This window comes from Morus notabilis, unplaced genomic scaffold (genome assembly GCF_000414095.1).
Source record: "Morus notabilis unplaced genomic scaffold, ASM41409v2 Scaffold329, whole genome shotgun sequence".
Lineage (NCBI taxonomy): Eukaryota > Viridiplantae > Streptophyta > Magnoliopsida > Rosales > Moraceae > Morus > Morus notabilis.
Window position 1 is genome coordinate 1,484,462 of NW_010358084.1, and position 16,925 is coordinate 1,501,386.

General features: G+C 32.8%; 3 protein-coding genes across 4 annotated transcripts; all 3 read right to left on the minus strand.

Annotated features, from left to right (window-relative positions):
* Nucleotides 1-250: 250 nt before the first annotated feature.
* On the minus strand, nt 251-2,997 carry LOC21410008. Of its 2 annotated transcripts, XM_024161461.1 has the most exons (6): nt 2,892-2,997; nt 2,504-2,652; nt 1,454-1,606; nt 1,163-1,338; nt 920-1,031; nt 251-790 (listed from the first exon to the last, which is right to left on the minus strand). In XM_024161461.1, exons 2-5 carry the CDS (start codon nt 2,633-2,635, stop codon nt 929-931), a joined length of 564 nt encoding a protein of 187 aa, XP_024017229.1. In that variant the 5' UTR covers nt 2,636-2,652; nt 2,892-2,997; the 3' UTR covers nt 251-790; nt 920-928. The 2 variants fall into 2 exon arrangements, with proteins under 2 accessions (XP_024017229.1, XP_024017230.1); XM_024161462.1 differs by lacking the exon at nt 251-790 and having other exon boundaries at nt 919-1,031.
* A 4,423-nt stretch (nt 2,998-7,420) lies between these two features.
* On the minus strand, nt 7,421-8,335 carry LOC21410009. The gene has a single exon (XM_010091853.1). It carries the CDS (start codon nt 8,333-8,335, stop codon nt 7,421-7,423), a length of 915 nt encoding a protein of 304 aa, XP_010090155.1.
* Nucleotides 8,336-11,618: 3,283 nt separating this feature from the next.
* On the minus strand, nt 11,619-14,105 carry LOC21410010. Its single transcript, XM_010091854.2, has 2 exons — nt 13,579-14,105; nt 11,619-12,429 (listed from the first exon to the last, which is right to left on the minus strand). Exons 1-2 carry the CDS (start codon nt 13,866-13,868, stop codon nt 11,925-11,927), a joined length of 795 nt encoding a protein of 264 aa, XP_010090156.1. The 5' UTR covers nt 13,869-14,105; the 3' UTR covers nt 11,619-11,924.
* Between the last annotated feature and the right edge of the window lie 2,820 nt (nt 14,106-16,925).

The window sequence follows — 16,925 nt, forward strand, 5'->3', positions numbered from 1 at the left end:
CGTTTAAACGGTTATATTTACATATCTAAAGTTAAACAAAATCAATAGACATTATAGATTTATCACTACTGGTAGGTGATTTCTACAGTAAAATTGGCCTCAACCCAAACACGGGGTGATTGTTGTCCAGAGAATTGACTAAATGATATTAAATACGAGTTACTAAAGAGTAGCAAAAATAAAGAAAAGAATCACCCAAAAAAAACAAAACAAAACAAAACAAACACGAATCAATGAAAATTTTGGCAATTTTATATGCGAGGGTCTATCAATTTACACAAGTTCAGGTTTGAGTTCAAAAAAGAAAAAGGTAAAGCCAGTGATCGACTTTCACTGAGGGAAGAAGAACAGCAAGTCAAAATAAATCAAACAGACGCGGGAAAATGAAAACATAGAAAAGCCAAAATGAATGTACTTGGCAATTAGTTCTTCCATTTACACATGACCTTCCAAACAGGAAAAAAGCATCATCGTAATGAAGCTTTTTTTTCTTTGCAGGAACTCTGATTGAAGCCAATTACATGCAATACTTTGGTTATATTCAAAGGAAATATTCAATCAGATAAGGAAGAATAATACAGCATGTCCACTTCTGCTTTATGCAACATCCTCAGTGGCCAATTTTTGATCCCATACTCTGACGATTAGTCAATTTGGTGATAGAGAAAAAGGATATCCATTGCTGATGAATGTACTTGCATTCTGAGGAATGATCACTCTTTCGTCAGTTGCAATATGGAGTGAAATATTGACATAAACCGATTTATCTTTTTTTTTTTTTTTTTTGCCCCTGAAAGAAATAAATTTAAAATCAAGTTAGTAGCAATTTTAAGTCGGACAAAACTGATCTTGTGCAAAAATGAAACTCAACCTTCAATCCTTCTCATCAAAGTTTTTATAGGCATGCTGGCCTACTGACCTGTAGAAATCACTCTGCGTCTGAATGGGTTAGAATAGCCTCGACTCTATCTAGTGATCCTTGGAACTTTCCAGAGTTCATGTTGAACAATGGCTCATCAGTTCCTAGAGCCCTGTTAGTTCAATAGTTCCAAACCACGACCTATTCTTCGTAAGATGAGGATATATAATAAATGAAAATTATCGCTGACACTACGAGGCATAAACACTTCTCTTAGTAAATTCATATTAGGTAAGTACTTGCCCAGTAATTTCTGGAAGGACATAATCAGCCCTCCACCCAAACCGAAAATCCACACCAGGGCACAATCCAAGTGTTGTTTTATTCCGTATTCGAGATATACCATCTCCACCAAAACATGTAGTGAGCTTCCATTTCCAACCAGTTGCATGCATGTGAAAATTATGGCCTATTCCGACCTGTAAATAACAGGGAAAGTTGAGAGTGATTTAAACTATTGTCAAATCCTATTACGATAGGTATTAAGATAGAGTAAAAAAGTAATTAGGATTGTCAAGAGTTAGTGAATCATACCTGGAGATTTAAATATTTTGTCACGGGAATTTTTTTAGAAAGAATGCGGACATCTTGGTGGATCGGCTCATAAATGAACTTCCACTTTTTATCAGGGGACAATGGCTTCAACACAAGCTTTGCTTGATACTCATTGCAGGGAGCATTATAGAACTGAACAAAAGAGACCACTTTCAATAAATTGCAACTTAGCCAGCTTTAAACGTGATCTATTGATATAATGACCTATGAGCAGTGATTATAAACTGAGATCAATAGCTAAAGATGGTAAAAGCATGGCAAAATGCATCACATCAGAACCTGTATTCAAGAATGTATATACATAATCTAGTTTCTAGGAAATTAGGAATGTATCTTAGCTCTTTAGGAGTCCAATTTATCCACACCACGGATCTAAGAAAAATGACAGACCTGAATGGCTCAGTGGCAACAGTATTTTATCTAAAATACTAAGCTATAGCAAAAAAATCTGACATAGAAATTGACAACCCTGATCCAAACTTGTAACATGGACTAGATAAATTCCCATCCTCCTTTCTTCATGCCAAGTTGCTTTGCTAAAACACCATCTCATGGAACTTTACTATAGTCTTAGGAAAATTCTACGATAGGCATAATTATGAACTGTCAGATTTTTATCAAGTTATGTTTATTTGTAATACTTTTCTTTATCTGATAGTTCAGAATTGTGATCAACTAGCAACATATTTTTTCACATTCTATAGAATTCTTCTAAAACACAATAATAGCCCAGAAAGACCACCAAAATCTATAAACATGCTACACTATTTTAGCCAAAAGAAGGAAAAAAAGTGGGGTAACTTTCTTAGTGAATAATGGACCAGGATAGCCTAACTGGAACTGGGGATAGCCTAAATCCTATAACTAGAATGGAGAAACCTTCTCAGCATATTGCTCGCTCCATATTTTGGTTAGCAAATAGCACATTCAAAAATAAAAAAAAAATAAAAAATAAAAGCCCTTTGGACAGAATTGACTTACACATTAATACTTAAGCAATAGAAGATTTGAAGGAATTAAAAAAAGTACCTCCAAATTGACACCAAGTCGTATACCCTGTATTTCTTTCCGAAACTTGAGAAACAACTCCGAGGGCATGAAATTAATATTGTAAAGCTCATCCCATGATGTGGGTTCTTCACCATTAGAACCAGAATCCATCTTTTGAACAATTAAATCTGCAATTTGCAAAAATGAACAAAAAAAAGGCTTTTTTTTAAGTCAATTCTCCAGGTAACAGAATTCAACACCAGAAACCCACCAAAATTAAAAACTGTTATTTCTCAGAAAACCCCAAAAGAGATTTCGATCTTTGAAGGCCTGCGAAATGGATTTATAGAATTCAAAATTTCCAAATCCGAGAAAAGAAGAAGAAAACGAAAACAAAGCAAGTATTTGAAGGTACAGAAGTAAGTACCTTTAAACGTCGTCGTATGAGTGAATCCCTGTGACGTATATACACTTTGCAGAGGGGGCTTTGGAATTTTCAGCCACTGCTTCTGCTCTAGAAGGAGCGAGGGAAGAAAGATGGAGCCGGAGAAAACAATTTGGAAATGAAAGATTGGTGCAAGTTAAGTTTGTTTACCAATATGCCCTTTAAATGTTATTAGACTGACAATTATGTCCTTTTGAGTAGATTGAAATCTCATTCATTTACCTGATTCGAATTTTCAATTTTAAATTTTTACAGTAAAAAATTTTTTAAAAATATCATATTTAATTTTTTTTACTATAATAAAAAATTTTAAAAAATATCACATCTCAATATAAGTTAAAAACTTAAATCTTGAACGTGAATTTATACTAGAACCCACAACTTATGTGCTATGGTCCATGACTGTCTATGAGCCTATCATTGTCTAAGGAATATGAGGCTTACGTTTGGGAAGTGGCCCACTAGCTAATCTTTTCAAAAGAAAAAAAAAATGAATATCTTTTAGGCGTGTCACTCAATTTTTATCATTTATTTTTAATTAATATTTGTTTAGTAAAGTGTTCTTTCTTTAAAACTTTTTCTTCTCTTTCTCTTTTTAAGTTTTTCTGTCGTCCTTTTCTCTTTAGCCGGGGTCTTTGGTCATAAAAACCTCATCATTGACCTTCCAGCTAGACAAACTACATAGTGATGGAGCGCTAAACCTTTAGCTATAAAAATCTCATCCTTAACCTCACAACGAGATAATTTATAAGGTGATGGGTTTTTTATAATTATAGGAAGTGACGTTTTGTCAAATTTAACCCGTAAAAATATGAGTTTTTCAGTGGTTTTACAAAATCTTCAGAGGGTGTTTACCGATCGTAGACTCCATAAACTCATGGACAAACTTAGTAGAGTTGCTTGCCCATGGTATTCACACCGTCTCCAACCAGATTTCTCCTGTATAGGTTATGGATTTGTGTACATTTTTTTGTATTTTATTCTTTATTTTGCTGTAATAATAGTGATAATTTCTCCATCCCTCGGTGTATTCCTCCAGCTAGAAGGTGGCTTCTCCACCTCTCTTAGTTTGTGATGCTTTCTCCCTCAGCCAGCGATTGGCTTCTCCACCACTGTTAGTCTGAGGTATGCGTGTATGTGTGAGGTCCATTACAGAATTAGGATATGACTCACTTTGAGTCGATTTTTCATGGCCAAATGTTAGAGCCACTTTTGGGAGGTGTCCACCACGTTATTGAATTAAGGGTACGTTTCTAATGTCTAGTATTGTGAGTGGCACCGGTTCCTATGGCTTTGGTGCAGTCATATATTCTAGTCTTTTAGTGACCTTTTAATGAAATTGTTATATTTATCTTCAAAAAAATATATATATCCTTTTAATAAAATAACTATATGGGACTTTTTGTCGTAATCCTTGTAAAAACATACTATTGGTAGTAATCCTTGTAAAAACATACTATTGGTAGTGTTTTATTTTTCAACTGTAGAAACTGTATTAGAATCTGTCTGTTATGTATATTTTTTTAATCTGATATAATTTTGATCAAATTTAACAGTAAAAAACTAAAATTATCAATAAGGCAGACGACTAAAAAACTCTCTAAATATATTAATCAAAAGAGTAAATTCAGTAATTCTTTCCTTTATGGAAAAACAAAAAAAAAAATCTTAGGATTTTATTTTGGCGCCTGGTGAAGTGGTGATTAATGATTAAAAAAAATGTCTGGTTAATTTATTCTAACAAGGCATTGCCACCAGGAAAATATGAGCATTCTGTGTGTACTGTCGGTTATGATATTTTTCTTTTCTTTTCTTTTCTTTTTTGTTTGTTCTTTTCATAATGGGATTCTATACTCCACCCCCATTTTGAGGCCCTTTGATGGTCAATAGATTATGTAATGTTTGTGGTGGGGAGATTGAAATTAAGGTCCTGTTTATTTCACCAATTTGAGTTTAAAATTTGAGTTTTGTTACATTAAAAAGCTCTTATAAACAGTCACATTTAACATTTTTACTACAATAAAAATTCTCATATAAAATCACATCTCAATTTAAATCAGCAAACTAAACGGATCTTAAGTTCATACTTTGAATATAATTGGATCAAAATCCATTCTATTCTACGAGTGGGTTTCTATCTCTCTTAAAAAGGAAGGACTATCATGGTATGAACGTCATAGATTAACTTGTTAGATCGATTATATTAATTAACCACGTCATTTCTTCTTCAATGCCTTGATTTAAAAGATTAAAGGAAAGTTTTTTGTATGAGCTGAAACAACAATATTAATTGTTTTGATGAGATGTGCTTATGTAAAAAATAACAACTAATCACTTACCAATTGTACACGATTCAGAACTTCATACGGCATAAAAAATTCAATAAATCTGGCCGTTTATAACTAGTCAATAGTAATTATAATAATGGGATATATTAGATTTATGTTCTTTAAAAAGCACTAACTCGTTATTTGTCAGTTTTACACGTTTCAAAACTTTATACGAGGTAGAAAATCAATAAATCGATAGCTTACAATTTATTATACAAGTTTCAAAACTTCATACAGTGCAAAAAAAAAAAAAAAAAAAAAATCAATAAATCAAACAATTTAAAACTAATCATTTATCAGATGTACACGTTTAAAAATTTTAGGAACGACAAAAACTTTATCTAACTGCTCATGATATGACTCATAAATTTCCATCTCAAATCAGTCAAATTAACTGTTAGTATGTTAACAACTTAACACAAACAATATTTTGAGCTCGACACAAACATCTTGCGCGTAAATCCTCCTCTTAGGAGTCAAGAAAGAACTTCATTCAATTATTTACTCCAAACAAAACCCCAACTCAACCTAACAGTCCAACAAGTACCATTACTAATCACATTAATTATACCCCAGATCATTTTTTTCTAAATGCCTTAATAATAAAGATTGGTGGAAAGTTTTTATATTAGTGGAAATAGAAATATTAATTGTTATTATTAAGATATATGATTTTTATGTACTTTTTTCAAAAGACATAATTAATTATTTATTAGTTGTACACGTTTCAAAAATTCATACGGTGTAGAAAATTAATAAATTTGACAACTTACAATCAATTGTTTATCTGTTTATACACGTTTCGAAACTTCATATGGCCTTAAAAATCAATAATGGGATGTTTATTTTAAGGGTTCGTCTTTGGTTCTGAAACATAATTCTTAATTCTCTATAGTGTTTTTCTCTCATAAAAAATTTGAATTTTAAAAATCAGAATCATGAATCATGATTCTGAATCCATGAACCAAACGTCTCATAAATCATTTAGCTTATAAGTATTCATTTATCAATTTTACGTAGCATAACCATTGCTCATAATAACTCTAATCACTAGATTCCTAAAAATTTATCATTGGTAAATAAGAGCTCTTATAAATTCTCATTTCAAGTTAGGCTAATTGTCTTGTTGGTATGTAAATACAAACAAACATCTTGCGAGTACTTCCTTCTCTTAATGGCGAAAACTTCCTTTAAATTTCCACATTCAATCCTCAATGAAGTTACATTTATTCCAAACAAAACCTCCAACTAATCACTACTTAAAACCCAACATTTCAACAAGTTCCATTACTAATCATATTAATTAAACCCCACCATTTCTTCTAAATGCATTAATAATCTTTTAAAAAATGCCTTAATAAAAAAATATTGATAGAAAGTTTTTATATTAGCCAAAGTAACTGTATTAATTATTTTGATGAGATATATGACTTTCATGTACTTTTATAAAAAGTAAAAGCTAATCATTTATTTATTATACACGTTTCAAAAGTTCACACAACGTAGAAATTCAGAGTCTGCTTAGTTTGCTGATTCGAGTTTTTAATTCGAGTTGATATGTGACTTTATGTGAGAGCTTTTTACTGTTTAGATGTGACTGTTTTTAAGAGCTTTTTACTGTAGCAAAACTCGAATTCTAAACTCGAATCGATGAAATGAACGGAATCTCAATAGATCCGACGGTTTGTAACTAATCATTTATCCAATCGTACACGTTTCAAAATTTAATATGTCGTTAAAGATCAATAATTCGTTTAGTTTACAACTAATCATCACGAGTCGTGTGGGTTTTAAAGGGTATGTTCTTTCTAACTAACTTAAATTACAACTCAAACTTTTTACTACAGTATTTTCTCTCATAAAAATTTAAATACAACTTTTTTATTATGTTTTCTCTCACATACTAAACTCAAGTTCTTAACTCAAATTTGAGAAAAGAACATGCCTAAAATTTCATGTAACAGAATCATCCCTCCTAATGTATCTTATCGCTAACTTTATAACTGGTAATTTCAAATCAGGCTAATTGTCTTGTTAGTATGGAAAACACAAAACAAACGTCTTAGGAGCACTCCTCTTAGTAGTGAATTACAACTTCAATTAAAATATCAACATTAAATCCTCAATGAAGTTACATTTATTCAAAACAGAATCACTACTAAAACCCAACAAGCTCCATTGCTAATCAAACAAGGAAGTTGGCAAAATGGGAAGCTGCCGTTGCATCATGAATTTAGTCCGTTTCGGGACGAATTTCCGCATCCAAACATGCTTCCCATTGATGGTGAACTTGGCCTTGGTGACACCATTGAGTATCACATCAATGGTAGAAGCCTTTCGGAAAACAATCCGAGCAAACAGAGACTGCTCATTAGCCTGCACATCTTGCATGTGAAGAGACTCAATACAATCCCCATACGTCCTTGTAAAGAACTCTCTCATTTCCCACTCATAAACCGGATACCCCTTTGAGAATGTTATAAACATTGTTCTATCATCTGGGTGGACCCCATTTTCTCTATCAATAGCACCATTATTATTATTATTATTATTATTATTAGCAGCAGCAGCAGTAGTGGTGGTGGTGCCATTCCTTGGCTGAACTGCTGGGAGATGAAACGACGTCGTTGGGGGCAAAACGAAGTCTTGGTTGGCTTGTTGCATTATGTCACCCATTGCTCTAACGCACACCTCGTTCACAATCTCGGTCACTTCAAGGCGTGCCATTTGCCGGTTGTCAAGGAAGAACTGGAAGCTGATCTCCTTCTCCATAAGGGATTGTATCAACGGGATGTTGTCGCCGCTGGTGGTCTCGTGTGAGAGAGCGGTTTCGGAGGCGATGAACTTGAGGCAGGCGACGGCCTCATCGGCCAGCTCGTTGATTAGGAAGTGGGGTAAGGACAGCATTTTCTTGACCACGTTGTGAAAGCCTTTGTGCTCAAGCCAGAGCCACAAGGCCATGATTTGCATCGCCTCCGCCGGGTCCCGGAAGAGGGTGATCACCAGGAGGGTGTAGAGCTCTCTGTCTATCGCGTGGAATCCGTTGAATTCCTCTTGGGAGACGAACACGGAAGGAGTTGTTGAAAAAGAAGCCATCTTTTTGTAATTGTAAGCACACATGTGTTAGAACTTAGAATGTGTGTATATTTTAGAACTGGTGCTCTTGTGTCCTTCACCAAAATGTATCAAATCCTGAACTGGAAAAAACAAAGGGCTATATATATGGTCAAAATCAGCAAAAATAAAATAAAAAATAAAAAAGAGGGCAAAATCTTACCATTTTTTTTTTGTCGGAATGGGCTTACTGAAAAGACATGAAAAGGGACAAGAATAAGTAGACACAGGAGTTGAATTCTTGGATTTCATGAAGCATAAATGGCTTTGAAAGTGATTACATAGGCGATATAAGACTCCTTACTTGAAGCCATATTGTAGTGGTGACCAAGAGAGACTCTGAGAATAAGCAGCGCAAGCAAGAAATGGGTTTCAGTATTGGAAATTATATAGGCAATTCTTTTTTCTTTTCTCTGTTTTTTTTTTTTTTTTTTTTTTTTTTTTTTTTTTTCTTTTGTTTTGCCAGGAGACCAATTACAATGCAAACATAGAAAGAGTTGGTGAATTAATGCCGTTCCTATCACTTTAGAAGGGATATTGTTGAGTTTAGAAAATTAAGAAGAAACAAATCTATATGGCAGTAAAGACGTTATAAGTATATCTAAGAATCTTGAAGAAAAGCAAATTTTATATGGTGTCATTAAAAGTTTTTCCTTTTTTGAGAGTCAAATTTCGGTAATGCCAAAATTGATTGCCAACGCCTGACCAGTCAAAATGCAGACTAACACAATCTGGTTTAATTAATTAGAATGCAATTTTGAATTTATTACTTGCCTACCAAGTTAACCAGTTATTGGCCAAATATTGCTAGTAATTCAAGTAGTTAAGCACTAGTTCATTTTGCCATTCCATATTAGAGTTCACCAGAAAACTATAAATTGTTGTTTCATACAGATTTTTTCTCATACAAATCTAAATTAAAAAAAAAAATGATTGCTTTTGCTTCACCGAGTGTCCTTTTACATGGTAATTAATGAGTGGAAATCAAAAAGCATAGAGACAGTTATAGATTTTAAATTTCTTTTCTGTAATTAACTCATGTTAATGTGCATGAATGACACGCTACATGCGATGCACTTTTTCAATTTTTTTTTTCCAAATATGTGAAGGTTATCAGAATTTGAAAAACAAAATTGAAAAGAATGATATATACTTTTTTTTTATTGTCCTGCAAAAGGAAAACATACATTGTTTCTTTCTCAAATAGAACAAATACTGACAATGCATTCCATAATAGATTACTGCTTATAATCATAACTCAAACGCTTTGTTTGGTGAATTTAAGGGAAAGAAAAAAGATAAATACCACTTAGAATGCACCAATTTGAATTTTTATCTCTTTATTCTTTCTTTTTAGTCAAATACTATATTAGTCAAAGGATTTTAATTCAGAGGAGGTAAAAATTTAAATTTATACACTCTTAAGGTTAAGTTTGCAATTTTCTCATTTTTTAAAGATGCAAGTTGGGCCGGGGTCAGTCAGGAGCTCATCTTGGGCTTTGGGCTAGGTCAAGGAAGCCTTTTGTCTGGGTCGGGCCGAAAACAATCTACTGAGGCCCAATCGACAATCTAGATATGACGCAGGTTGTGCGCTAGAGATCGGCGTATGGGGGAGTGGTTACTCGAGTTTCTTGGCTTGGTATCATGCACCTCGCATTGAATATGAAAAAATTGGTGAGCTCACTTTTTAAATGTATTTTATCTTATTATTTACTTTTAATTAATATAATTTTTTGACTAAAGGGTATTAATTAAGTATAAAAATTTGAGGGTCCGTTTAGTTTGTTGATTTGAGTTTTTAATTTGAGTTGAGATGTGACTTTATGTGAGAGCTTTTTACTATAGTAAAAAAATTAGATGTGACTGTTTTTGAGACTTTTTACTGTAACAAAACTCAAATTATAAATTCGAATTAGTGAAATGAACGGGGCCTCAAAACTCGTGTATTTTAAGGAGTATTTGTCTTTTTTCACTATTTGAATTCTAACTGTATTTCCTTTCTCGGAGTTAAAGAGGTCTTATTGGAGATTTTCTAAGAATTAACTTAGTGAAATTCTATTAATCCATACATTTGAAGTAGAGCCTAAAATAAACGGTATGTTCTTCTGAGAAGAAGGTCTTCGCTGCTGGTTACCGAAGCCCGACTCCAGATGAAACCCATAGTGCGAAATAGCCAGCTCTTTTGTTGGGCTGAGCCCGAACTACTCATGCGTATGGATCCATTTTTGCAAGGCGAGTGAGACAATTTAGGAAATATGAATAGAGCTAAAGAAAATGAGAAGATTGTTTACATTTATAATTACTAATTGAAACCGCGCGCATACAGATGCTTGGTGAGAATGAAAAACATATTTCTTAGAGTTTCATTAAGAAGAATAATAAGGCAAAAAATAAGAATGAAAAAAAGAAGAAGATAGAAAAGAAAAGAGTGAAAGGAAGAGGAAAGAGAAAAAAAAACTTATGAAACGTTTTGTCAGTGGGGGTAGAGCATTTAAAAAAATGAGAAGAAATTTTTTTAATAGGGAATTAAAGAGAAAAATATATTCTTGAGGGTCAATTTAGGTCAAGAAAAAAAGAAGAAAATTTATAACATCGCAAAAATGATAAGAATGGTAAAAGGAGGAGAAAAAAAGAAAGGAGAGAAAGAAAAAGAGAGAAGTTAAAAAAGAAGAAACTGGAAAGTTAGAAAAAGCACTAACAAAACGTCACAAACGAACTTTTCGTCAATAGGCTAAAAAATTAGATAGAGATATTGAGAATAAATTATTTTAACGAAAAATTAAAAAAAAAATGTATTATGTGGATCAATATTTTTTTTTAAAAATAGTGTTATAAGAAAAAGTAAGAATTAAAAAATGAGGAGAGAGGAAGAAAGGGGAGGAAAGTTTAAAAAAATAATAATAATAAAAAAAGAGGAAAGTGAAAAAAAAATAAAAAATAAAAACCTAACGAAACGTTTCGTTAGTAACCGCAGGAAACTCAATTCATTCTTAGTGAATGTAGTTTAGATTTAGATTTAGTAAAGAAAAAATAAATAAATTAAGGTTATATATCTTTTCCTCTTTTTGATCTTGCATTTCAACATTCCTCACCTAAATTATATATTTCCTTTTTTTCCCTCTACCAAAGGCAGCAAAACTAAAGTAAATATAAAATACTAGACAAGAATAACATTATTAATTAATCATGTTCATGCTATGCAAGCGAGAGAGAGAGAGAGAGAGAGAGGATGATATATCTACTAACAAAGTATTGATGGAATAATATGAGAAAATGGCCAATTACCCCTGAATATTAGGAGGAACAAAAGTAAAATTTAGTACATGTAATTATATATTTATATATTATCACAGTATCATTGTTCATTAGTGCATACCATCTCAAGTCAGTAGCTGAGAAACTTCATAACTGATACATTTTCTAAGTGCGTAGACATAGTATGTTAAAGCCAGTGGGTGAACACGAAATGTCCCAGAATAAACTAGGAAACAGCTGAGGAAGATCTTCAACACCAAAAACATAATCCCAAGTCCCAGACAAAGACCCTGCGTATCAAAAAGAAAAAGAATGGCTAAAAATGTCGATGCAGTTCGTTGTTCTTGTCTCCACCAGAGATGATCAAGCCATTTATGTTGGGTGTTGATGATGCAGCAACAGACTGGAGATCAGACAAAGAGAAAGACCGCCGCGGAGACTGTCGAGGAGGCGATGAAGTTCCGATGGTCGGGGACCTTTTACCATGTGGATGCAAAGGTGGAAGATTGCAAGATGGCGAAGTTGAAATTGAGCTCGAGTCGTCGCAATTAACATTGGTAGCAGAGCTGCGCAAAGTCTCACAGAGAACAGATGCACTTCTGTTGCAGCTAGCCGGTCTTTTTGATGTTCCACCTCCAATGTTTTTCAAAGGTTGGTTGTGGTTTTTGTCCCAGAGGCTACCGTGAGCTAATAAGTTCTTGCGCTTCTTGTTGTAGGGATTTTCTGGCTTTGCAAAGTCCTTAATTGAAGAGACGGATGAAGCATCTGCTAAGCTCGTGAAGGACTTCGATTTGCCACTGTAAAACTTGGATATGCCTCTCCTGAAATTAAATGGAAAAGAAATGATAGGTAAGTGAGATTAATTGAATCGGATAATGGAATATGTATATTTCCTGGGGAATGGTATCATGGGCAATGCTTTGAACCATTGTAACGTAAAAACACTTTTTTCTCGTTTCAAAACATAATATCGGAATCTTCAGTTCAACAAATTGAGACTGAAGTTATGACTAAAAAGACTGCCATAGAAGTCATTCTCCTTATTTGGCAAATCATTACAAAACGTATTATTTTTTTAGACAGATCTAGATGTGTCAACAAAGTGAACTGAAATCTCAAAATCAAACTAGCCTAAACTCTTTAGTAGCTCCAAAGGAACTCATTGGAGATCTTCAGCTTTTGCCACTTCAGGAATGTAAGCTCCTGACCATATATTATGGTAAATATACATGCAAAGCCCACGTTTATGTCGTTTTCTGTCAACCAAAAGAAAATCCTAAAGATGCCAAAATTAGCACTTGCTCAGTGCTCTCATTAACTCCACACTAAGAGGTCTTAAATAAATTCACAGTGAGGTGTATCTGCTATTCTGCATAATGTCTTTCTTTTGTTATCTTTCTTTCTCATTCCAAACCAACTTTTGGCCTTTTCCACACACCCGTCTTGTTCAACATAAGAGTATGAGAAGTATCGAAATTAAATTTGATATCTTTCCAACGTTGGAGACCATAATGACCAAAAACAAGACAAAAGGCCAGCAAAGAAACATAAGAATCCAAGGAAACATGGTCCAAAACGACAGCATGCCTTGTTCCACTTCCTTTTCTTAAATTGGGAAGATGGAGAAAACGACACACTAAGCTCAAACATCACTCCCTTTTCCTTGAATACAGCAAAATTGCATCAAACAAGGTATTCCTTTTTTTTTTCCTCCTCCTTTTTTCTTATTCTTTTCATTATTGAGGTAATTTCTATGAACTATGAAGTACTAAAAATTCCTCTCCAAATATCAAATCTTTTCACAGAAACAGCGAATTAATCAACCACAAATTAAGCAATAAAAGTTAAATCAAAGCTCAATCACCAAAACCTAATTTATAGTTCATCGAAACCAGAATGAAAATCAAATTAACTAGAAACTAAATCATAAACCAGAATTAGAAACTAGAAAAGCTTATCCAAACACATACTTGATGGGAAGAACTTCCTCAAGAGCATCCATGGTGTCCAAAGGACCTTTGAAGGAGCTCTGAACCTCGTCTTCGGCCGAATCTTCGCCGTCCGACGACCCACCGGACAAATCGGAGTTCCTCCCGATCGAAGTGGAGCTGCAGGAGTCCGATTCCCGCTCTAATCGCCGACGATCCTCGGCGAATACCTTGGGCTCCGACGAGTCGTAGATCGAGACGCAGGGGACGCCGTGGATGAACCTCGACCGTCGGATCGCGTCGCCGCCATTGCTCTGCAGAGCAATCGACATGGTTCAAAGAAAAATCGATAGCGCAGAAGAAAAAAGAGTGAGTGTGTTTGCTAGAGAGAGAGAGTGAGATTGGATGAGAAAACGCAGAGTAAAAACAGGGAGAGAGATATATGGAGTGATTATATTAATAGCTGGTGAAGAGCACATGGGGAGGCGATATTTTCGCCATTGTTGTGATATTCTCTCTTGGAGAGAGAAAAAAGACTTCTGTGGGCTTGAATATAATATATTATCCACCCAGTGTAGTGCTAGTGGCATAGCGTTAGCAGTAGTTTTTTTTTATTTTTTATTTTTTTTTAGAAGATAAGCAGTAGTTAATTATCCTTTGAGTATATAGTCAAAATTCAAGTAATGAGTATTGAATGATTTTTTTTTTTCCTTTTTAGGATCATGAAATGAGGATTTATTCTTATACTCGATTTAACGTGTCTAAAAAACCACACCACACGTTTTTAAATGATTAACACATTTAGGAAGTCTTATAAATTTTTCAGAAAGAGTATGATAAGTTGTTATAATTTTCAACGAATATTTCTATCAACGATTAAAATAACTGTTTTAAGATTAGAGAATATGTTAATGCTTGTGGTCCTTTCCGAACTTTTTTCATTGAAAAAATAACGAAAAATAGTTATATAAACGAGGGAAAAAAATGATTAAAAAAAGAGAGAAGTCATGAAGCCTTATCCTTTAGAATTTAGAATGGACCGGTCTTCAATTATGAAACGATGCTCCATAGAAACGAGTAAACTAAATTATCTATTTTTTATCCGGATCTTCTTCTTTTTTTATCTTCCCCTCTTTTTTAGTGAATAAATAAAGGGAATTTTAGAGTGTTGCACGTTCCGACCATGTTATGGCATGATTAAAGATGTTTGAACCCTGAACAATGACATGTTTGACTCTCGTTTGCATTGACCACTAGATCGTAGTTTTTATGATGCTTATTAATTGTGGGGACCCACTTTTGGCTTATCTTATTACCTGTGAAACAAATAATGTGGATAAGTGGTGTTGTTTGTTTTGAAGCTTCTGTTAGTTATTAGTTTATTATAATATTTTTTTTATAAAAAATTTAAATTTTAAAAATTATAATTTTAAACTCATGAATTAAATTTTATATAGATATTTCTATTTACTTTTTGTTGTCATGGAAATCGGTTTCGGTGCATAATTGAATGAGATTTTTTTTTTTTTAAAAAAATTTTTGTTGGTATCTATGGATTATGGATATTGTCAAATATGAATGATGTACGTGTTTTTTCGACCAAAATTGAAAATTAGGACCGAAAATAGGCCTGTATGGAATTAATTGAGAGTAATGATGTCACGTGTGATATGATTATGAGGTATGCAACATGATAAAGGATATTGCCAAATATGAATGATGTACGTGTTTTTTTACCAAAATTGAAAATTAGAACCGAAAATAGGCATGTATGGAATTAATTGAGATTAATGATGTCACGTGTGATATGATTATGAGGTATCCAACATGATATGCACCAAATTTTTCTCATTTTCTGCCCAAAATTATTGTAATGTGTACAATAATTACAATTAGACAATAATTAAGCTCAATGATGTTGTCATTAAGATATTATTTTGGACACGACGAGCTAATATTTTTCTTAATTTTTTTTTATAAAGAAAACATGATACTTTTCTTTAAAAACTATAATTTCCCGCTATTATAATTAATAGGCTCAAACCTTATCGAATGTGAGATTCAATATGGTCTGAAAACCTCCTTAGGAATACGGACCAGAAATTTATATCAGTGTGGGCTAAACTTAATTTTATATTAGGAAGTATAAGATTAATTTTAATGAGACTAATTTATATTAATATAGTGTGATACATAATTATATATTTTGAATCTACAATTATATATATTATGATTTTCTTCAAAATATAAAATTTGAGTTGTTAAGCCTCCACTTGCCATGCACCTCAGTGCATGCTTAGGATGCTAAGATAAAGAAGAGTATCAAATTTCTTTTGAAAATGGAGAATATCATATATAGTTAATAACCAAAAACACAATACAAGCCTTCAAGAAAAAAAAATTCTAGAAGCCAAAAAAAAAACACGATTCTTATATAAAGAAAAAAAAAAGAAAAGAAAAAAATATACACTATATTTTGCTTTACTTTTTAGGAGAAAGAAAAACACACAAGTCAAGGTGCAATGCATTTAAAAAAATATAAATTAATAAAAATAAAAAGGTTCCAACGCACTAATCTAGCAATGCTATACAATTTTTTAGGACGTAAGAGATTACGACGCATGGCCTGCTTGACGTGTTGTACATCGAATTCGACACGACGACACCATATAAAACAGTAGCTGTGGAAACACCAACTTCAAAGCGGATTGGGGAGAGAGACGTATGAGAAACAGAGAAAGAGTGGTCCAACAACGTATATTTATCTCCATCATTTTATCTATTTAAATTTAAATTTTAAATTTTATTATAGTAAAAAATTTTAAAAAATTATTATATTTAATTTTTTTATTATAATAATATTTTTTTTATATAAAATTATATCTTAACGAATTATCCGATAATGATTTTGTTCACATCATTGTTCCCTTCGGACAGCCACTGAATTTTTCTGATTAAGATTAACTATGTTTTTGTCACGTGTCGTTGATTGAAATTTGAGTAAATTTAGCAATCCCATTTCACATTCTCATACTTATCTTCGGTTCCAACCCCAAAAAGTTGAATATTCCCATCCTAAACAATATAGTATTTTTTTCAAGCAAAAAAAAAAAACACAATATAGTATTTTTATAGGAGAAAATATCAGTTTGAAGAATTATTAGGAGACATAAAAGATTAAGCTTTATGTATAATTTTAAACCGTGTCTGTTTTTTTATTAGACCTCAATTATATATTTATATTGCTTGATCTCAATAAATAATATTCCGCTTTCAAAAAGTAATAATAAAATTCAATATTTGAACACGTATGGTTCCAAATACACGGGTTAAAAGTTTGATTGATTTCATCGTGTCATTTATCTCAAAATGGCATGTCAGAGATATTT

Bases quoted from the DNA above. Each gene is read 5' to 3' on its own strand.
- LOC21410009 (XM_010091853.1), bottom strand. From the start codon at position 8,335: ATGGCTTCTTTTTCAACAACTCCTTCCGTGTTCGTCTCCCAAGAGGAA.
- LOC21410010 (XM_010091854.2), bottom strand. From the start codon at position 13,868: ATGTCGATTGCTCTGCAGAGCAATGGCGGCGACGCGATCCGACGGTCG. The intron at 12,430-13,578 runs GTATGTGTTTGG...ATTTAATTTCAG, and splicing joins GAGGAAGTTCTTCCCATCAA to GAGAGGCATATCCAAGTTTT.
- LOC21410008 (XM_024161461.1), bottom strand. From the start codon at position 2,635: ATGGATTCTGGTTCTAATGGTGAAGAACCCACATCATGGGATGAGCTT. The intron at 1,607-2,503 runs GTACTTTTTTTA...TCTTTTGTTCAG, and splicing joins GACTTGGTGTCAATTTGGAG to TTCTATAATGCTCCCTGCAA. The intron at 1,339-1,453 runs GTATGATTCACT...TGTTATTTACAG, and splicing joins CAAAATATTTAAATCTCCAG to GTCGGAATAGGCCATAATTT.